Below are 23,481 nucleotides of genomic sequence, written 5' to 3' on the forward strand. Positions count from 1 at the left end.
ATATCTAAAACACAAGAAATCACAGAAAACACAATATGTCATTAGTTGATCTAGATGTCTGTGCACATGGCCAATAAACATGGAGTGTGTTATTCCCATGGCCAATGCAAAGGCATGCGTCATGTGATCCGCGTCAAACCAGTAGCAGCGCCATGACACTCAGCTCCACACTCACTTTATGATATACAAAATGTGCTCTCAAATCAATTTATTTGATATACGAGGATTATGGGCTCTTCTTTTGTGTTGCAAGTACACATGTAGTGGTCCAGACAGTTCAGATGAGATTTGTCACGTCTGTTGACATAGGGCCCAATTAAAGGGGAGGATTAAGCCAGGGCTGGGTGACCTCTTAAGGAATCTCTCCAAAACACTGTGTGTACACTGTCAAACCCTCTGACAGACTTTTCCATAAAGCACTTTCACCTGCTAATTAAGATGCCTATGCGCATCTATTTCATGTGTACTACATGTGTAAATGTGTCGTGCATGTGTAAGTGTGTGTTTGTGTGTAGTTTATTTTACAGCAAATTCTAGATAAATGTACCCACCTGGTAAAGTGACAGATTTGCAGCCTGAGTAGCATCTGTGTAAATATTTGAAGTGCAGCATTGTATGGCTCTGTGGCGCACAGTCCGGCACACGTCAGCACGCAGGCTCACAGCAAACAGGGTGTTATTTATGCGATGAAATTATGACACGTTTTGGGGCATGCGAGTGATCTGTGTGCATGTGTGCATGTGTGGATGTGTGGGTGTGTGTGCATGCATGCGTGAGTGTGGAGGCTCCTCTGCAACAAAGGCCAAGTAGTGTTTATGCTGGGAAGAGATTAAAATGGGTAGCAAGGAGCAGTGAGCTGGAGCTGGACAAAGCTCCCAATGCTCTGTTACTTATTAGTGCTGTGTCACAGCGGTCTTTTACAGTATTTGGACAAAGGTCTGTAGTAAGATCACTAGGAAGTGAAGCTTAACACGTGGCTTAGGGGTCCAAACAGCCGCACTCACAATGACACCTAGGGGCAATTTAGTGTCCAATTAACGTTGCATGTTTTTGGGTTGTGGGAGGAAACCGGAGTGCCCGCAGGAAACCCAGGCAGGCATGGGAAGAACATGCAAACTCCACACAGGCAGTGCCGGGATCGAATCCGGGACCTCAGAACTGTGAGGCCAACACTTTACAGCTGCTCCACTGTGCCGCCCCCAGAGAATCTCATTTCAGTTATTTTTCATCTATTTTATTTTAACAAACTGCATGAGGTTTTCATGTGTCTTGCACTGAGGAGAGGCTTCTATCGAGCTACTTTTTTACTTTTTTTTTGTTTTTACCATAAAGCCCGAACTGCTGAAAGGCTGCAGTGATGGTTGTCTTTCTAGAAGTTTCTCCCATCTCCCGACTGAAGCTCAGCCGTAATGATATTTGGGTTTTTCTTTACCTCTTCCATCGAGGGTATTCTCCCTCGATAGTTTAGTTTGGCCAGACGGCAAGCTCTCTGAAGTTTTCTGGTTGTCCCAAATGTCTTCAATTTAAGGATTATGGAGGCCACTGTCATTTTAGGAACATTAAGTACAGCAGATTTTTTTGTAACCTTGGCCAGATCTGTGCCTTGTCACAATTCTGTCTCTGAGCTCTTCAGCCAGTTTCTGAGACCTAATGATTCTCATTCGCTCTGACATGCACTGTGAGCTGTCAGGTCTTATATAGACAGGTGTTCCACTTTCCTTATCAAATCCAATCTGTATAATCAAACACGCCTGGGCTCCAAAGAAGGTGTACAGCTATCTCAAGAAAAGTCAGAATAGATAGCACCCAATTATATACGAGTGTCGCAACAAAGGTTTGAATAATTATGGTTGTGTGGTATTTGTTTTTCTTTTTTATTAAATCAGCAAAAATTTGTTTTTCTTTTTTTTCCCAAATGGGGTGCTATGTGTACATTAATAAGGAAAAAATGAATATACAGGGGCACCACGGTGGAGAAGCTGGTTAAGCGTTGGCCTCACAGTTCTGAGGACCTGGTTTTAATCCCGGCCCCGCCTGTGTGGAGTTTGCATGTTCTCCCCGTGCCTGCACGGGTTTCCTGCGGGCACTCCGGTTTCTTCCCACATCCCAAAAACATGCAACATTAATTGGACACTCTAAATTCCCCCTAGGTGTGATTGTGAGTGCGGCTGTTTGTCTCGATGTGCCCTGCGATTGGCTGGCAACCAGTTCAGGGTGTAACCTGCCTCCTGCCCGTTGACAGCACTCCCCACGACCCTTGTGAGGATAAGCGGTGAAGAAAATGGATGGATGGATGGATGGATGGATGGATGGATGGAGATTCTCTGGTCAGATGAGACCAAGATAGAAGTTCTTGCCTTTAATTCTAAGTGATGTGTGGAGAAAACCAGGTGCTGCTCATCACCTGTTGAATACAGTCCCGACAGTGAAGCATAGTGGTGGCAGCATCATGCTGTGGGGGTGTTTGTCAGCTGCAGGGACACGATGACTGGTTGCGATCAGGGATGCAAAGATGAATGTGAGCAAGTACAGGGATATCTTGGACGAAACCTTATCCAAAGTGCTCATGACCTCAAAATGGGCCCGACATTCACCTTCCAATAAGACAATGACCCTAAACAGAAAGCTAAAATAATGACGGGGTGGCTTCAGAGCAACTCCGAGTCTTTTCTTGATAAACCCAGCCAGAACCCTGATGTAAACACAACTGAGCATCACTGGAGGGACCTAAATATACCTGTCCTCCAACATTCATCATCCAACAAAAACATAAAATCCAATTCTTTTTGGCAGTATCTATTAAGGAAATTATACCAATGATGAAAAACCTGGATTGGAGGTGCATGGTTGGAAACACCTTGAAAAAAATTGGACCTGGTCTCTTCATCCTATTAGACATACTGTATATCAAAAGTAATTCTGTAAGTTCCATTTGTGGCAGCATAGGTGTTACCACATACTTTTTATGGTCCTGAGTTTCTGGTTTCATATCTCAGCTCTGGCTTTCCATAGTGGATTTTGCGTGTTCTACCCATGCTTGAATGGATCTTCCACGGATACTTTGGCTTCCTACCACGTTCCAAAAACATACGTGTTGGGACATTGAAGACAATATTTTGTCCTCATGTGTGAATTTGAGTGTGGCTGGTTGGGATAAACTCGAGCTCACCTGTGATCCTAATTAAGATAAACATGATTGAAAATCGATGTATGGAAACTCCAGTTATAGAATGTGGTGAGTTTTGAAATATGATGAATGACAAGCCAGTCCACAGATATTATACAGTATGCCACTTAAGGTGGTGGTGGTGATCTGTTATTTGACTTTGTTGAAAAGACTTCATATTGTTGTTTCAGATGAAATATATGATATAAATGGTAGCCCCCTGGAACGATAGCTTTTTAAAATCAGTCAGTCTTGACTGTAAATGATTTTGGTGGATTATTTTTGGTGCCACCAGTTTTATGTATTACATAGCATTCCAGCTTCAAACGAAGAAAAGGGATAAACAATCACAGAGAAGGCCATGGCATGACCAGCAGACATTGTCTTGTTGACAGATGGTTTGGAGGAGAGCGTGCAAGCAGCTTAGTTCTGCTCTGACAAATGTCCGACTGGTATGTAGGAGCCGGAGGAATCGGTGACTTGTTAAATACGGAGTGGAGCATCTGCATCAACCTGCTGATAAGATAATCCTGCTTCTCAGCTGCTGCCTGAATGGCTAAACTGCCACATATATTGTACAGTACCAGTCATAACTGAAAGTATACTGTAACAGTGAGGTTTTTAAAGCGCTTGTTTGCTTTTTACACAACATGACAGATGTACATCGGAGTTTCTCATTTCCAGCAGTGCATTTTGAAAAGAAACTAAAAACAATTTGCTTTTAAAGAAAACGAGTGGTATTTTATGTCATTAAGCAAAACCAAGCTTGTCGACTTGGTTGACATCATACATTGTTATTGTATTTTAAGACTAATTGGACCAAGGTGTTTCCATATTATTTAATATTTCCAGCACTACAATTTTCTCCAAACATGCATTCAGTGCATTTTAAACCTACTAACACCTTCAGACCAAAGCTGGTTTACCTCAAGAAAAATAAAATCCCTAGAAGCAAATTGAGCAATGCTGTTTATGCAATACAGAGCAATAACTTCTGCCTTGGGGGAACTAAGCAGCAAGCGCATGTCGCATCAACCACAGGAGACTTCTTTGGGTCCAGAATGAGCGCCTCATTTGCAACTCTAGCAGAATGGACATATGTTTGAGCATGACATCGTCCAAATTCTAGATGAGCAACGGTTGTTTGGAGGAGGTGCAGAAGGAAGCCATCTATGTTATACAAGAAAAGTCATTTATAAAACAGAAGAGCTTATAACAATGTCCTGATATTGCTCGCCCCCATTGATCCCCTCATTCAACGGGAAGTGGCCATAACAAGCTGTTTTGCCACGAGAGAATAACTGATTGGTATGCAGGATGGCCGTTTCACGAACCACACTGGCTAACAACAATAAATACCTATTGCTTCCCACCTCCAGAGAGCATACCCATCAAAGCATAACTAGACGGACCCTACACTGGATATATAGGCCAGAAAAAAAGCCTTTTGGATTAAAGGTGAAACGTCTTCAACAAACAAGAACAACAGTTGCCTTAATGCAATACTAGCATGGCCTGGATGACTCAGAATTTACACAGACAAATTGAAATTAATGCACTTTTTAGTATCTCTTGAGGAAAAAAATTCACAAGTCTGAATTTTCACATCAGTGGCCTCTTGACATACCTTCTATTCTACGTCTCTGTTCTTCTCCATGCCTTAGTAAAGATTTAGATGGATTAAGGGGAGTCCTCTTCCACATCCAAGACTTACTTCTCCCATCAATATCGTTTTAAATATGTTTCTGCCCTCAACGTATTTCACACATCACACAAGATGCTAGAACATCCCGTGTGATCTGTTTGAATTGACCAGGATGTACAATCCAATCACACAAAGATGTGGCAAGATTTGACCTTTCTTGTCTTCTCTGTAAAAAGTAATGGTGGCTTTCATATGGGACATTCTGCTATGGAAACGGGTTCTCTGGGAGGGAAAAAATCCATTGACATCTCTCAGTACTGCATGTTACATTTTTGTCTTGATGCGACCGCTCAGTGGCAAATCCTCAATGCTAATAAACAATATCAAATATAGCAATCTATTTGGTCATGTTTTTTTTTTTGGTATATGTGGAAGTCTGATTTTTCAACTGTGTGGAAAGTTTTTCTATTAGCTAAATCTTTAGCTTTCTCTTTCTAGTCTTCCTTCCAGTAATACACAGCAGGTCTGATAGGGAGATATATTTACACTGGTATCATGGGAGGAAGAAATCATCAGCCAAAGCTCGTCCAGTCTCCGGCTCCTACGGGCGGGACTGTAGCGCAACCCTCAGGCCGCCTAGCCCCTCCCCATGCAGGGCATATCTCTGTGTGCTCTGCCTGACTCAGACCTCAGAGCTCTCAGCTTAGATGGGACCAAAGCCTCAGCAAGACTCACACACTTCCACATCAACCCCCCAGGGGAGAGAAGGGGAGCACTCGGAGATCTGCAGGCTAGTGTAAACACTGGCGACTGAGGCTGACAGAACAAGAGAGGCTCTGTTATTAATGTGTCTTGTTCTTTAAAACTCTGCAAGAGCTGTAGATGAGGTAGGCAGAATCTGCTCTAATACATCTCAGTCTTGGGGTCCAGAAGCAGCCAAGAGGGGCCCAGGTTTGCATAACTGTATCTTGCAACTTTTGAACCCTGGAACTGTACTATAAAGCATTATGACTCTTCTGGGCTCCGAACACTCCATACTGATTCGAAGCAAGTTTAGATCAGGTAAGAACTTGGTTTTACGCTACCACTGGTTTTTATAATGTTGTCAATGCACCACCATATTTCCAGGGAAATTTTTGTGTCTATTCCCATGTGCCTTTGGAAGCTGTTTGCCAATCAACACTTGGCATTTACTGGCAGTTGTACTCATTATACGCGTTGCCTGACTTTGAGAATGAGTTGTGCTGACAGTCACAGCGTGCTCCTTAGCACCAAGTGACAGGTGCTTCCAATACACCCGCAGCATGCAAGGATACAAGAGGGAGCCAAGTCAAAAGTCCTGCCATGTAACAAACCAAGTTGAATGTCAATGGTTTAAAACCATTTTATGTTGTTCTTTAATCGATTTGATAAATGTACAACATTCAAGAGGGAAGTTCCAGACACGTTAGTGCACTTGTTGCACAGTTACTTTAACACCCTGGCTCGATGTACACTGATAAGGGAGATTAGACACTGCAGCAAGGTTGGAGGTTATCTTCATCAGGGGGAACTGGAAGCTAATGGTGCATGTGTGTGTGTGTGTGTGTGTGTGTGTGTGTGTGTGTGTTGTGTGTGTGTGTGTTTGTGTGTGTACCTGATCAAAAGGAGTAGAAGTAGTGATTTAAACAGCTGCGTAATATGCTCCAGCAGTTCCTGCTTTTCTATCATCAATATTTTTTCATTTGAATTCTACCCAATTGTTCATGTTGTTATAGATCCATTTCTGGTGGAGATGTATGAATTTTGTCATAACGATCCAACCCTCATTCATTCAAAAAAGTGGCCCAAATGCCCCGTCTTAAAAACCAATTCCTGGATTTGTACCATCCATCATGATCTGCCAAAAATGTGACATGTTCATTTGTGGTCTCAGAGTTGTAGTTTAGTGAAATTCTGCAAGCAAACAAAACAATGGACACACTACCGTCTTGTAGATTTTTTTCAATCATGCAAATCAAAGTTTTGATTGGTGGATGGATGGATGGATGGATGGATAATTTCAAAGATGTGATCTGGTTTTGTGTAGTCAACTGTATACAGTACGTGTGTGCGCAACACTGCCACCTCGCTGAGGAAAATGCAACTGATGGTGGCGAAGATAAGAGGCTCAAAGCTTTCTATTTCCTCAAGCTCATCTTTTTCAAAGTTGAAAATTGCAGTGCTGCAAGTACTCACAACTGGTGATAACAACTGGTTCTTATTCAGTGTCTCAAAAATGTAATTGCATTGCAGGAGTGGCAGACTAAATGGGGCTTTTCCTTTTGAGCTGTTTAGAGTAGATTGCCAGGGTGGGAAATGGCCCACGGTGCTCAAGGGAACACGGTAGGGTTCAAGAGGAACGTGACGGCTCAGGTTGTGTGTTGCGCTGAAAAAAAAAAAAAAAAAAACACGCACATGCGGGAGCTGCTTTAATTTGTCACAGATGTGGAGATATTGACTTTATTCCCATAAAGGTCATCTTACTCCAGATCTGATTGATGATACAGTTAAAGTGGATTAATCTTGGCAAGACTGAATTCACCAGTTGAAAGCTGCGTAAGTGAAGTCAAGCTTCTTGTAAATTCAAGTGCTCGTGATGGTTGCAGTCAGACACTATCTGGTGTTTAGATTTACAGTTTTGTTTTGTTTTTAATTGTAAAAACTCCCATTTCACCCACCCGTAAAGACCAGCGATGTGATGATAATTTTACATCCCACTTGAACGACATTATCAAAGTCATGGGAACTGTTGCTGCATGAATGAATTTAAAAGAAAAGATTACAATCGTACTTAAGTGCTCCCCACAGACTGACCAACATTTGGCGTGGCGCGCGTAGGACCGCTTCTCATGTTGAGTTGATTAGCAACTCAAAGAGCTGACTGATGTTACATAACGCATTAAGATAAAGGTGTCACGGAAAAATCAAAGTGATGTTCCAGGTTGTGCCCCAATGTTTATACGGTTTGCCAGACCAACTTCAGATTTATAAATAGTGTTTATCACAGTACAAAGCTGATCTGATCTCTGCAAATAAAACAAATATATATTTTAAACCCAATTCTCTGCCAAAATAGTTTTGTTTGACTTACCGGTATGCATCCCCATATCAAAATCTACAAGTTGGGCAGAATGATAAATCATTGCAATAAAAAAGGGAGGTAGTCAAGTTGTAGTAGTCTCATCTGAATGTAAAAAAAAAAAAAAACATTCCTCTAAATTGTGTGTTCTTTTATCATCCCGGTCCTGCAATGAGTACCTGAACATCACTGCAAGATCCAGCTGTTAATGTTCAGTTGCTGTCGATGGAACCATTCCAAAATTCGTATTTTTACAATGACTCGTTGATTCTTCTGCATGCTGCCTCAGGCTTGCTTTCAAAAATCTGCCAGAAATTGTGCAGTGAGCATTGACGGAAGACGGGCAAGTTTGTGTTCATGGGACTTCACTTTATGCACAAGGTATTGGTCTAAAATAAACAGTCAAACTCTATTTAGGAATACCTGTTTATGAGAAGTTATACAGTTGTGACCGTACATTTCTCCGGAGCGCTTTTCCCTGTGCTTGAGGGGAAGTTCTGGGAATTGATGGAAGAAACGTGGCCTGTCTCATTAGCAGGCTTGTGCTCAAGTGTGGAACTGAGGCGTCCTTCTTAGCCGCTTTCATTCTTGCCTGCTGCCTTTCGTAAATCACATCACCACAGTGCGATGCAATTATCGCCACTTTACCAGATCCCACTAGGCCTAGTGACAATTTATTTACAACATAAATCTGAAATGTTCTAAATACGGTATTGCTTTTATGTACCCGAACACCCACACTGGCAAACAAACGTCCTTAAGAGAAGAAGGGGTCAAATAGTTGAAAGTCCGCTCTCAATAACAATGAGGTTTTCATGGCAGCTGGTGTGCGTCTCACAAAGAATGATTAACTTTGAGAGTAAGAGTTAAAATCATAGACAACGTGGAAGGTTTTCAGACAGAAAACACCCATTTCTTCTCCCTGACGAAATACTTGGTGCGTTTGGAGAATGCGGGAAAAAACTAATGGGGGTTGTTTCCTTTACATGTTTTGGTCATCGCACATTCCACGACTACATCCTCTCTGTGATGATGCGACAAACAGGTCATGACCTCCGTCACTGTAAACCAAAGCAGATGTCAGATGAAGGCGAAGCGCCTTGTGTGTTACATAACAGAGGTGCTTTGCCGCATGTGCGGCAGCGAATTACCCGAACGCTGACTTGAAATAAAGTTTGAATGGGGCCAGACCTGAATGAATGTAAACCACCTGAAACAGTAGATAATGAACAATCAGAGAAAAGAGTGATTGGACTGGAGAGAAAAGAGGAACATTTCATACTTGTGTGTCACATCCAAGATCTTAGAAGAAGACTTTCAGATTGCAGCAGGAAGGGAAAAGCGCAGTGAAAAAAAAAAAAAAAAAACGAAAGCAGGGTAGCCACCGACAAAAGCCAACCAACAGACACGGGGGAGTCTTGATGTTTATGACCTCACACTCCCACATAGACCCCTGTACAATTCTCGATACACGCATTGAGCATGCAGGAGTGTGTGCACACCCTCAGGACCACACACTGCTGGACAGATCTGTTTAAAGCCAGGAGCAGTGTTTATCACTGCCGACATCCTGCTCGCAGAAATATTTGTGAGCGAGCTGCTTTGTTTTTCCCCCCTGTTTTGAAAATGCATGCATATAAAGTAATACGTGCGTTTGTATACATTACAAATTGCTTGGAATTTACATTTTTCTTTAATTTCATCAACAACCCGTTGGTGTCATAAAAGTATGCTTCATGCTTTGAATTATCTATGCGATAAGTAGATTGGCTTTATATTTTTCCTGCTTTTTTAACTGTCCCTTTCTTTCTACATCTTTGTCATTTCTTGCCTTCTTTTCTCTTCGCTATCTGTCTGCCTGACTCTGTCACCATCCTCTTCCCCCCCTTCCCCCATCCCCCCACCCACCCAGTGCTACAGTTAAGGCTTCAGCAGAGGAGGAAACGAGAGCAGCTGGCAGACCAAGGCATCATGCCTCGTGAGTAACACCCTCCAACACAGCTGCAGAAAGGAACACACACACACAGACACGCACACACACTTGAAAATACCCTGTAGACTTTTTAGTTCACTGAATATTCATGTTTATATGGACATATTGGGAGGGCATCATTTTTAGGTCCTTACAGCCTCATGTGTTAGGTGCACAAAAGTAATACCGGCCAATATTTTGTTTATTAAAATCAGACAAAGATAATGACATTCACACAAAATACAAAAAAAAAAAAAATTGAAAGAAAAGACAACCTATTTTTTCAGATTTCTCTCCCTAGTTCTAAATTGAAATTAATACTAAAGCACCAGCTATTGTGAAACAGTCAAATGTTCTACCTGTAATATATTACTATTATTATTTTATTTTACCTTTTTTTATCAGTATTTTAAGCATTAAGGGACACAAAAAATAATCTTCTTATATATTTTATAAATATGTTGTCCAATTAATTGGTAATGCAAATGTTATTTTTCCAAATATTGGAATCGGCCTCAGAAAATTCACATCAGTCAGGCCCTAGTCCACACAAGTATAAAAAATACATAGTAATACAGTTATCATCACAATTTTCTTTTTTTTTGTTTTGTTTGGTTATTAGGGCCTCACCAATAACATTTTTTTTTTAGCCCAATGCCAATTCCGATATTTTGCAGAGTGTAATTTAAATAACCAATGAGTCTATTGATTTGTTTGAAAATATGTAATCTATTAAATAGCTTCTTTTGTGGTCATTTCACGCCTACAATGATAAAGATATGAATTAAAGGCAGAGCATGACATGACTTTTATCATACTTTGTGCTTGACTATTTTTTTAAATTCAGCCAATTGTTTTGAAAATTTTTTGTTGGATGTCACTATCATTCTCTTACATTGTAATGTATTAAGATGTAAAAACTTCATCTTTTTCCTGCGTATTGTCCCATTAGTGGTCGCCAACGCGTGTCATCTCAGATGAACGCTCATATGTGTTTGGCACAGTTTTTACGCCGGATACCCTTCCTGACGCAACCTGACAAAAATTGGCTGATTTTTCCCAATTTTAAAAGGGCTAATACTGAAATCAACTTGAGCCTTCGTTTTTTTTTTTTTTTAAACACAGTGTAATAGCTGTTTTTTTCGACTAGCTTCTGTCATCCTGTGTGTGCTGCATTAGCAAGCAAAGTAAAGTTTTGTATAAGCTAAAATTCATTTTGCTTGCTGTATATACAGTATGACCATACAATTTGTGGTTTGTTCTGTTTATCTTTGTTTAGATTTAGTTTAGCAATCTAATTGCGATAAACAGGAAAATCGGAAACTATCATCGTTTTATCTCTCGGTCCAAAGAAGTGGGTATGTCAACACTTGGTATTTTTCGTGATTCCATGTTTTTTTATGTGTTTTTATTTGTATCTGCAGCTAAATGGCGACAGTGTGCCAGTGGCTCATTACTTTTGCTTTCATGCAAACCATTTTCTCCAATTTCTTTGATTAGCCAGTAAGCAATGTATGACTACATGTGGGAGGTGGGTTTGGAGAAGGTGCATCAATTTTTATTGACCCAAATTCGGATTGCTGAACCTTTGCTGAGACTTCCTCTCTTCTCATTGGCTCGTTACGTATGTACAGAGACATTGCGGAAGCAGGCTACAGTAATATGTAGGAAGCACCAAGCGTACTGTAGATGCAGCTCAACAGCAGAGCCAGTGAGTCAGCAGACAAAACGGTGAATGACCAGCCAGGAATGCTTTCATGTGGAAGATGCACTCATTTTCACTGTGATGGGCCACATTCGCATAGTACCTGTTTACAACATTGCGTCTGGCGAGTCCTAAATAAATGCAGAAGTATTTCCAAAGAGAGCAACACCGAAAGGGAGCTGCCAAACCATCGACTTAAATGCTGAAATATCAGCTGAGACATAGTGATGAGGACATGTAGACCTGGGTGGACTGAGACTGCACTTAAATCTTTGGCGGGATACTGATGAATGGTTTCTCCTGCTCTGCGGGTCAGGGTTGTGCAGTAATACTTTAACAAACTTGTTTAGTATTGACTGCCAACACACGAAGGGCCCATCTATCCATTTAAGAACGATACTCTAACTATTCATATTCGCCGTATCTGCAGTTAATCCATATATGCCCTTTGGAAAACTGTATACATACAACTATTGATCAGTTCATCAATCGGGGATTGACCACTTGAGTCAGCGCTTTTTAATTCTTCACGCTGCTTTTTCCGTTTCCACTATTGTGGAGACAATTCTGTTCAGGTATGCGCACAAAGCAAGAGCAAGATCCATAAAGACTTGGTTGGATGACTTGGAGATGGAAGAACCTGAGCGTCTTTAGCTAAAACGCACCCAACAGGTTTGGAGTAATCCAGAAGAGAGATTGGGTGGTAGAATCTTCATCAATCAGTGACTAAATTAAAAAATTCCCACACTCCAATTCTTAAATCTTGTCACACGTGTTTACAGAAGAAAGTATGGAAGAGTGAAGAATTTGCGAAAACCTTCAAATGTGGACAGGGGACAACTTCATATTTTGCTCCTTGATTTATTGATTTTTTTTCCTTGTTTCTGCACATGCACAGTCATCCAAATACTCTCTTTTGTAGTGTACACTGCTTGAAAGCAGTGGAAGCGGTGAGCTAAAAACAGTCATTAGTGGTTTTTGTATTGGTTTGGTGATTTTCCTGCGGGATCAACATGACGAGGGCTTGAACTTCAGGCAAAGGACTTGTTGAACGATATCTTTGGCACCGTTTGCCATTTCACTGAGTCCCCAGATAAGCTGTTAGTAAGCGTGCAAGGGAATGGAATCCAGAGGTTTGGCACTGTCCTATCAGGTTCAAGATAAGACACCAAGCGGAAATGCAATTCGTTTCAATTGACTGTTTATCTATTGATTGCAGTAAAGTCACATCAGTTGATTTGATTTAATTTTGCTGAAGACATGAACGTGATGTTTTTTATGAGGACAGTGGGTATAAGAGAGGAAGATGCATGAATGGAAATGGAAACAGATGACACGCTGTGGCGACACCTAACAGGACAAGCCGAAAGAAAAAGAAGATTTTTCAGAGGAGTCGAGTGTCCTGTTGCTTTGTAACGTTTACCTGGCAGTCTCATTCTGGTTGAGAAGATAGACATGGCACAGTCCTCGGGTTATGAACGAGTTCCATTCCTATGCTGGTAATATAATTCGAATTTCATTGTTAGTCAGATTTCGCCATAAAAGTCAGAATTTACTCCAAAATACTTAATATATAAAAAATAAATACATTGAAATAAAAAAAAATAAGATGCTGTACTTACCATTACTGCTGAGAGGTGGATGGAGAAGTAGAAGGGGAGGCTGTGCTTAGCTATTGCAAAGGAATCTGCTCCTCAATCCATCGTGTAAGTAGCCTCTCCATCTCGGCAAGTATCAAAGAACCTTGTTTTGTGATCACTGTATAGGAACGGAACCCTTCACATGTGCTAAAATATGGGCTTTGTCTTTAATAATTGCCACCACGGTCGACCGACTGAAACCTAGCTCTTTATCGATGTTCGTCAGTGTCACTCCTTTCTCCAATCTTGCTATGATGGTAATGGGTTTTCTTTTGGCTGAGAAGCTTTGCTAAAAGGCACGGCTTTCTTCTTTAGGGCCATAATGTCTAAAAAAGAGGGCAAAAAATGCAGATACTCCCGGCATACAAACATGGACGAGCACTATGCACATTAGCTAGACAAAATGGCGGACGGGCGTTGTAAAGTCGAAACATTTTAGGTCAAGACAGTTTTAACCCGAGGACTCCCTGTATTGTATTGCCAAGGGAGTAGCTGGTGTTTATTTAGACTTTTCAAGGATCCATCCCAGCCTTTTTGTTCTGACTGCCATGTGACACCTACAATATAGAAGAGGAAGTCAAAAAAAGTAATGATCCCGATTTAATTTAACCTAGTAATAAGTGAAATGTTTTTCAGAAATGCTCACGATTTGTTGATTCCTCTTTCACTGCCCCATATACATTCGTATATTTATACGTATACTTAACATTAGTAGGGCATAGCTGCAGGTTCAAGCTCCTAAATTAGAAAATTAAAAAAATAAAAAAGGGGGGGGTTGACTTGAACACTATTTAATTCTCTGGGGATGGAATTATTCTTGTCTGATGCAGCATACGTCCTACCTCTGAGTGTTCTGTTTACATTTCCCGAGTACAGTCAAAAGGTATATGTATTCCAATAGCTTTAAAGTGCGCCGCGTCTTTTAAATTCGACCGGCGAATGTTTGAAACTCTGTAAGCTAGCTTCAAACTCACTGGATCGTGTTACATTCTACCTATGTGGGCCGATCCTGCAGTTGTTGAGCACATTTTTAGGCAGTTTGGTTACACAGTTTAAACATTGTTAAAACACGACAATATTAAATCAGGGCTGGCAGAGACAGGAGAGGTGTTTGGGACGCCGGGACGGACTCCAGCGCTATTAAAGGATGATGATGTCATCGCCATGGTGGCCAGCAAATGCCTTTTTAATGTGACAATTTACCCTTGAAGAAAAAGTACTTTATCCCTAGGCTGGCTCACTTATACACATCCATACACTGTACACTACCTAATATACACAGTAAAATATGTTTTGTTTCTGTTTCATATTTTGTCTCATATGAATTCATTTTTAAATATATCTTTAAAGCAGATATTTATATATTACAGTGTACAATAGAAACACCAAATTATATCAGTGTCATAACTATGGCTAACAATTAAATAATTACAAAAAGTACTGTATCTTGTTAAGTAAATTTATGAGTCAAAGGCTTAAATGGTTGCCATCATTGAATTTAATTCCAATGAGATCATGTCCACTCTTTAAAAATCCCAAACAGTTACGGTATCTAATGTAAAGGGAAATTGACACGGTCTGTCACCTAATAAGTATTAAAAGTAATTAATTGCATTGTATAATATTGTGTGGCGGCCCGGTGGGGCAACTTGTTCGGGCGTTGGCCTTACAGTTCTCAGAACTGGGGTTCAAATCCCACCCCCACCTGTGTGGAGTATGCATGTTCTCCCCCGTGACTGTGTGGGTTTTCTCCGGGCACGCCGGTTTCCTCCCACATCCCAAAAACATGGATCATTAATTGGAGGCTTTAAATTACCCATTGGTGTGATTGTGAGTGCGATTGTCGTCTGTCTCCTTGTACCCTGCGAGTGGCTGGCAACCAGTTCAGGGTGTACCCTGCCTCCTGCCCGATGACAGCTGGGATTGGCTCCGGGACTCCCATGACCCTCATGACGATAAGCGGCTCAGAAAATGGATGGATGGCAGATGACTAGTTTGTTATTAGACGTGGTTACATGCAGAATTTTTGCCATTCCAATTTAAATCCTTCTGATTGAAGATCTCCATCCAATTGTTTATACTGTATGTGACTTGATCGATTCCAATCGGACGTTCGCATGTGCATTGCATTTAATCGAAACAGGTGTCTGACGTTTCCAAATCCACGTAAATGTCATGTCATGTATCACAGTGGAGGGTCACTCATCTATTTAGCGCAGCAGTTGTGACTGATTTTTACACTTTTATTAACGCAACAACTTGATAAAAACAAGTTTCAAGAAGTTAAAAACAAGATCTCCGTTGCATATGAGCTCTTGTTGGAACTCCGTAAATGTATGTGCATAAACTATGACGTTACCTCACATTTACATCAAAGCAGGACATGCACAGAGATAGAGAGCACAGCCCGATGTCATTCCAATTCTCGGTTTACGTGACAAATATTCCGCCCTTGTGAAAGAAATGTAATTCCATTCCAAACAAATGAGCAAATAATCCGATAGATGCTCGCTAGATTGTCATCACAATCACAAAATTTGCTGGCATCTCATACCCATACCAAGTTCTTTGACTTTTGAGGCATATTTTTCTCAAAAATTTTGAATGGTACAACTTTTGGTTCACACTAGTGCAGAAAACACTTACAGAAACTGAAAAAAAAAAAATCACATTAATTTAATTTGTATCAATAATCTTGAAGAAGGAATTCCCATTTTATATATAATGTAATATCCTTTTTTCATTAATGCTTTTAGCTGAGGTGTCCAGCACAAACCTCAATTTCCTTCATCTGCTTTTGGCACTCAATCCACAGCTATAGCCTGTCAAAAATCTGACACAGATTCAGTTTGACCAAATAAGTTCTGTTGCTCTTTCTCACACTCAAATAATCAAAAATATTTGGTTTGCTTGCCTCGCTTCCAGATAACAGCGAAGCATTTAGGCAGGTTTGCCCTGAATGCGATTATTTGTACAAGCTTTAACGGAGAACGAGATTGTGAAAGTTTGAAAATCTCACCTGCTACAGCCCTTTTAATTACAGCTAGTTGATTTATTTTTCTAGTAACTCAGCGTATCTCTTACTGTACATGGCGTGAGGCCACTGGAGATATGATGGATATGGGAAGACTCACAAAACACAATGGAAAAACACTTGGAGAGCCTGTAGGGTTGTTTTTGTTGCATTTTACCCCACCAAAATAAACATGCACGACTAACAATAAGATACTTTATAACTGTTATGAGTGTCTAAAATGTGCAGACAGCATTCTTTCTAAATTGTTTATTGTAATCCAATGCACAGTGTTGCATTTCCTAACAAGAAAAACATGTCAGTTAAGACCTACCAAACAACATAAAGATTGAGTTATGATTAAATAAAAAAAAACAAAATAAAACAAAAAAGATGGGATTGGTCTTGATAAAAGTGTATTCGTTTTGGGTTGTGGAAGTTAATAAATGTGCCACATATATTCGTACATGTCAAGCGCTCAGGGCCCAGTCGGGGAAATGTGGGGGTGGGGTATGGGGATTGGGGGGAGCCAAACATTTTTGAGGCAAAGTTGTTAAAATATTAGATTACAACCAAGCACTGTAGTTTTAGACTATTCTATGTTGTTTAAAAATGGCATTCAGTTCAAACAAATATTTTTGGAAGTCTCACACTTTAGGGGCAAGAAATTAAGGTATATATAAAAAAAAGACTAGCTTAATATGATTATCTATTGTTTTTTATATACTTTTTTACATAGTTACATAGTTAGATAGTATAGTAGTTACATAGTTTACATAAAGTTGTTCAATTTCATTGCTCTACTGGAGTGTTTGAACCAGTCAAGACACTTCCTGTCAGTCATATTTGACTTTTGATTTTCCCACTTGCTACATTGTTGAATGGATGCACATTATCATTTGGATTAGGTTAGTTTTCAAAGTTTACAAAAATGTTTGATATATTTTGACTTCCTGCCCAAACTTTGTGTTGTTGCCTTGGCAACACATCTGTAAAAATGAGAAGTTCAGCTCCAAAGGGAAGACGAGGATTTGTGTGGCTTTTTAATGTCAATTCAGAAATCCATACAATGATTTTGGATTAAAACTTTCTTGATAGGCAGCACAATCAAGTAGTGCTTAGCATGTTTGCCACGTAGTCAAAATGTAGTTGTACACATAGGAACGTACAACTTCCCCTTTGATCCTGGACACCCACTTTTTGACTGTGCAGCATCATCATTCAAATTGCGCAAACTTTTGAAAATATTTAGAGGTAGTTCCCCTTCCAAAGCAAGAAATTCAATCGGAGCTCTGTGCTTCTGAAGGAGATCTAACAACGATGTGATTTCCAAAATACCTGGAAGAGGACAGACTAAAACAAAAAAACAAACAAGTATTTAAATCATGAAGTTTTCTAGGGGAAAAAAATATCACTATTAGTTAAGGTAAATAATTTGAGCTCATTCCTTTTTGTCTGCCCCTCGTAATTTCTGACTGATGACAGATATTAAAGGAACGTGAAAGTGTGTGCACTGCAATGTTGAAATATTTCAGTATGTATCTTGAGTAAATCAAGCAGTCCAGTTCCATAATGCGGTTTCTGTGTCCTACCTTGTTGATGGTGTGGCCCTGCTGTGTGTTCTCTAGACTCAGCCTCAGTGGGCTCCTCACTGGAGGACCAGGCGAGGTTAAAGCGAGGCCGTCTCGCAGAGGAACTCAATGAGAAGCTGGCTCTCAGGCCCGGGCCTATGGAGCTGGTCCAAAAGAATATTATTCCTCTAGACTCTGCCCTCACCATGACAGGTATCAGCAAAGAGACGCTTCACTAGTTTATTAACACGGCGCTTAATCCGGGTGCATTTCAACCTGAGTTGCCCCACTTTTGCGTTCTCAGCATCACTTTGTGGGGATCTGAAAGGAAAGCGTGCATGCTGGTTTTCGCATCACACCTGAAGAAAATAGAGTACACTCTAATACACAGTGAGTGTGTTTTTCCACAACTGCACTAATTAAAATGTTAATTTGAACTAAACATTATAATAGACACTCGCTTTAACAACAATATACTGTTTACAAAAGGACTAAATATCCGTTAAATAGTATTGCTATTCATGTTATGGGATTATTTTTATAAGCATACATTTATTCCTTATTTGTATTTAAGACATATTAATTTAATGTCAAATCACAAAATTGGTCCACTATAACAAAGTATATTAAAGCTGCAGTGAACGGGAAGAATATCTTATGGGTAAAATGTACTTTTAAAATTGCTCAGCAATGAAATTAATGCATTTCCAAAAGTATTTTTGTCATGTTTCATGTAAAAAGAAATTTTTTTAAAAAATATTTGAAGGTACTGCACATTCTAAAGAAAGTATAATACTGAGCTAAATGTCAATTTAAACCCTTAAGTAGATCAATTTTAGATCTCCAGAATCCAGATTTTTGTTTATTCAGGAAGTTCTCTTTGACAAGGGTCTGCATGGATTTTTTGTCATTATTTATTGGGCTGGTTCAAGTGTTTGGGGACCACTCTCAAAAGATCCATTGAGTCCAAGAAACGCACCTCCGGATGCACTTCATTTGGAAATATGCGTAATGCGGGTCTCGGACTGTTTGTCTTGTTATTCCCTCCATGTTTTGTGCATTCATTCCTGACAGTGTAATGTTGTGTACGTGTTTTACTGTGCTGGTTAGTGGTTCTGTTTGCCTTGATCATTCACGTAAACAAGCCACGTTAAGAAACATGGAGTCAACTGGTTTATACTACCACTGCAGAAGCATGCAAGTGCTTTATTGGGATGAGCAGCAGCTGTATTTAGGCCCACCCTCTTTCTTTGGAAATGTGTTTGCAAGCACATGTGTGTGTGTGGAGGGTGGAGGGGGGCTACACAACATGTTTGTAACTACCTCCCCTCCTTTTAACACTTGTCTCAGCTTTACCGGGCTCCCATGGCTCCAGCAAGCCACCTACAAAGGTTTCTGACAGGACCAGGCTGTCGCTCGCCCGCAGCATGAACTCGTCACCTTTAAGCGGTGAACCCTGAGCACAGTACTCCAAACCTCTGTGCAGTAAGTCTGGAAACTATGTGACCGGCCGTAACTCCTTCGCCAGTCACTTGAACACTGCAAGTCTCCAAAACTTCCAGATATCCCGTAAATATGCCACTTCGGTTTCTTGAAATGATCCAATTGATGTGGTTTCATGAAGAAGACATCAATTTATCAAGCCCACTGTGTACTGTGTGTGTGTGTGTGTGTGTGTATGTGGGGTGGGGGGTGTCAAAGAGTTTCATGATCCCACTGCTGTGATTGAAACCAGTGATCTGTTCTTGGTTGTCACATGTCTGGATGCTAACAGAATCTTACATCCCTCACACGCACACACACACACACACACACACACACACACTAATCTACAACACTGCTCTCTCTCAGATAGGCCCTCTCAGGTCACCCAATCACAGCTCAGGCCTGTCAGATCAGCCAATGAGGATTTGAGAGTGGGTATGCCAGTGTTTCACCAGAGCAGTGTAACACCTCCAAACTGTACCAGGTGTCAGTGAGACATGCAAGTCAAGTGTCACACGTTACAAACATTCATTCTAACGCCTATGAGCACATGAAACAAACGTACAAATATGTTGCAATTAAGCTTATGTTTTCATCACTGTTTGTTTTCGCGAAAGGCCGCGCGTATATTACTTAGCCTACAATGAAGTCTAAAATTTAAAAAACTTCAGGCTTTAAATTGTTTCGTCTCTCTCTTTTGCACTTTTGCTCTCTCTCTCTCTCTCTCTCTCTCATATACTGTACATTTTAGAAAGGGTGGCACAATTTTATTTAGTCCAACAAATTCATTTTTGTTTTTTTCGCGCCCATCATCCAAACACCACACTCTATGATCTATTGCATTGCAAGAGAACCTACTGCGCATGTCAAGTTTACTCATTATTAACTGTATACTATTAATCCGTTTAATCTAAAATGGACTTATTCATATAAGTATGAATATATTTGGAAATATTCTTATAATGTGCATAAATTGGATACTCTATATTGTCCCTTAGTGTGACTGTTGTCTGTCTCTATATGCCATGCGATTGGCTGGCAACTAGTTCAGGGTGTACCCTGTTTCTTGCCCGATGACAGCTGGGATTGGCTCCAGCACTCCCGCGACCCTTGTGAGGATAAGTGGCTAAGAAAATGGATGGATGGATGGATATTAGTTTTTGTTTTATTGAAGGTGACTTTTCTGACAGATAGGGTGGCGCCGTAGCTTCGTTGAACGAGCAGCTGCCACTATTGTTTAGGTGTACACTTTTATAATGAGTAAGTCAAAATCTTCTTTAAGAGTTGATGTTGTGGTGCTGGTGGAGGCCTACTGAGTATTTTTTTTTTGGGGGGGTGTGGGGGTTAAGGAGGATTCCTCATCCAAACTCATCGATGAAAAAGTCTGGCTTTTTTGGGGTGGGGGGTGTCATGTAATGGCAGAAACATTTATCTGAGAATCGCCGTAATTTTCTTCATCTGCTGAACCCAAAATATTTTGAGCCGACACTCTATTTACTTACCACACCTCAAGCTTTTCTTTGGTGACATAAAAATTTTCATGGGCCTTCTTTGCAGTGAACCATGGCAAGTTCCCCAAGCAAGAGGACTCGTATGCCTTCGAGGAGGAGAGCAGCAGTGAGAGTTTGTCTCCTGAGCAGCACCACAGCGACGAGTCTCAGGGGTCAGCCTGCCCTTCTTCAGCCGAGGCGGTCGGCGGCATGCCCTCCACCTCTTCCTCACCCACACTTTCCACCACACAGCAGGTACCAACATCCTTAAGAACATATTAACAAGATTAATTCATGTCACAGGTGTTTTCATCCTCTGTATTCCCCATCTGCTTTTTATTTCCGCTCACATTGACCTTGACAGGTTCTTTTCGCCTTTAATATCTTTGCCTGTTCTGCCCCTTTGTGGCTGCACAAAGAACTACATCCCGTTTCTTTGCTGCCTTTTTGTTACATTTTTACACTGATAATAATGCCATCGGATAAGTACATACTTTGGTTACTTTTGTTCCTGTTTCCTTTGCATGTGGCAGCACATCAATGAATCAGCCATTAATTGAATTAAACTTCATCAAAGCCTGACATCTGAGTAGTTCTACGAGTTAATTGTCCAGGGACTTATGTTCCTGATAGTTTCACCTTGGGCTAAAAGGTCTTAGGTGAGGTCTTATAAAATTGGACAATATTTTGCTTGGTTCCCCTCTGGAGGCAGACCCCATTGGGGCTCAATGGGAGCGCCTGATTGGGGGGCCTGCACTTCATCTTAAAAGCTATGGCTCCCCCTTCTCATAGGATCACCCCCCTACGGGCATGAAGTTGTTGAGTGCAACGTGAACTGATTGGCGGCCAAAAGTGGGGACCTTGGTGGTCCAGACCCAAGATCCAAAAGATGGCTCGACACACCTGAAACGACACCTGTCCGCTTGTTGGGGACTCCCATGTTCTACTGGGGGACATCACCCATGTGGGTGATGACAGCGAGACTGCGTTTTGGAAGAACATAGGACTTTTAAAACACTCCCACTTTTTAATGCTTTAATGTAACATCTTGTGTCTGAATTAATAATTCATCATCAACACATTTTTAATAAATTTTCAGTAATTTGTAACATTCACAATTTAAACGGCAATAATGAACTGTTTTTATTTGTTGTGTTTTTTAATCAATACTTCTGCTGCTAAAATCACGTCGTGAATCATAGTTTACTTTTGAGCCTCATGGCACACAACTGGAAGTTGTTGACGAACAGAGTGGATTAGAAGTTACAGATGGAAATCAATGTCCAGATTTATATAATGGCAAATGAATACAGAATGCACATGGGTGAAACTAATAATCAATGTTAAATAGTAAATGCTGTCTCTTAAGTCAGTGTGGCATACCTGAGCAAAGATCTTGCTCCGGAAGAAGTACAGTATGTACAAATGTAGTATAGAATCCAGAGGTACCAAACAAAAATAAACTTCTTTTCCTTTCAGCTTGTCCCGTTAGGGGTCGCCACAGTGTGTCATCTTTTGCCATCTTAGCCTATCTCCTGCATCTTCCTCTCTAACCCCAACTGCCCTCATGTCTTCCCTCACCACATCCATAAACCTTCTCTTTGGTCTTCCTCTCGCTCTTTTGCCTGGGAGCTCCATCCTCAGCATCCTTCTACCAATATACTCACTCTCTCGCCTCTAAACTTGTCCAAACCATTGAAGTCTGTTTTCTCTAACCTTGTCTGCCAAATATCCAACTTTGGCTGTCCCTCTAATGAGCTCATTTCTAATCCTATCCAACCTGGTCACTCCGAGCGAGACCCTCAACATCTTCATTTCTGCCACCTCCAGTTCTGCTTCCTGTTGTTTCTTCAGTGCCACCGTCTCTAATCCGTACATCATGACAGGCCTCACCACTGTTTTGTAAACTTTGCCCTCCATCCTAGCAGAGACTCTTCTGTCACATAACACACCAGACACCTTTCGCCAGCTGTTCCAACCTGCTTGGACCCGTTTCTTCACTTCCTGACCACCCTCTCCATTGCTCTGTATTGTTGACCCCAAGTATTTGAAGTCGTCCACCCTCGCTATCTCTTCTCCCTGTAGCCTCACTCTTCCCCCTCCACTTTTCTCATTCACGCACATATATTCTGTTTTACTTCGGCTAATCTTCATTCCTCTCCTTTCCAGTGCATGTCTCCATCTTTCTAATTGTTCCTCTGCATGCTCCCTGCTTTCACTGCATATCACAATATCATCTGCGAACATCAAGGTCCAAGGGGATTCCAGTCTAACCTCATCTGTCAGCCTATCCATTACCACTGCAAACAGGAAGGGGCTCAGAGCTGATCCCTGATGCAGTCCCACCTCCACCTTAAATTCCTCTGTCACACCTAAGGCACACCTCACCATTGTTCTGCTGCCATCATACATGTCCTGTACTATTTTAAGATACTTCTCTGCCACACCAGACTTACGCATGCAGTACCACAGTTCCTCTCTTGGTACTCTGTCATAGGCTTTCTCTAGATCCACAAAGACACAATGTAGCTCCTTCTGACCTTCTCTGTACTTTTCCACGAGCATCCTCAAGGCAAATAATGCATCTGTGGTACTCTTTCTAGGCATGAAACCATACTGTTGCTCGCAGATACTTACTTCTGTCCTGAGTCTAGCCTCCACTACTCTTTCCCATAACTTCATTGTGTGGCTCAT

The 23,481-nt window shown here is 41.0% G+C and overlaps 1 protein-coding gene across 22 annotated transcripts in view; it reads left to right on the forward strand.

Moving 5' to 3' along the window:
* The window catches only part of myocd (myocardin), a 140,699-nt gene that overhangs the window by 103,756 nt on the left and 13,462 nt on the right, over window positions 1-23,481 (forward strand). For 8 of the 22 annotated variants that reach the window (XM_061810338.1, XM_061810336.1, XM_061810334.1 and 5 more), the window contains 3 exons: window positions 9,824-9,889; window positions 17,870-18,025; window positions 20,855-21,042. In XM_061810338.1, coding sequence (XP_061666322.1) covers window positions 9,883-9,889; window positions 17,870-18,025; window positions 20,855-21,042 — 351 coding nt within the window. In that variant the 5' untranslated portion in view covers window positions 9,824-9,882. Of the gene's footprint in view, window positions 1-5,498; window positions 5,874-9,823; window positions 9,890-17,869; window positions 18,026-18,116; window positions 18,203-20,854; window positions 21,043-23,481 lie in introns of those variants that run through there. The other 14 variants (XM_061810325.1, XM_061810329.1, XM_061810347.1 and 11 more) reach the window with 8 other exon arrangements.

The sequence above is a fragment of the Syngnathoides biaculeatus genome, chromosome 22 (assembly GCF_019802595.1).
Source record: "Syngnathoides biaculeatus isolate LvHL_M chromosome 22, ASM1980259v1, whole genome shotgun sequence".
NCBI classification, from domain to species: Eukaryota; Metazoa; Chordata; class Actinopteri; order Syngnathiformes; family Syngnathidae; genus Syngnathoides; species Syngnathoides biaculeatus.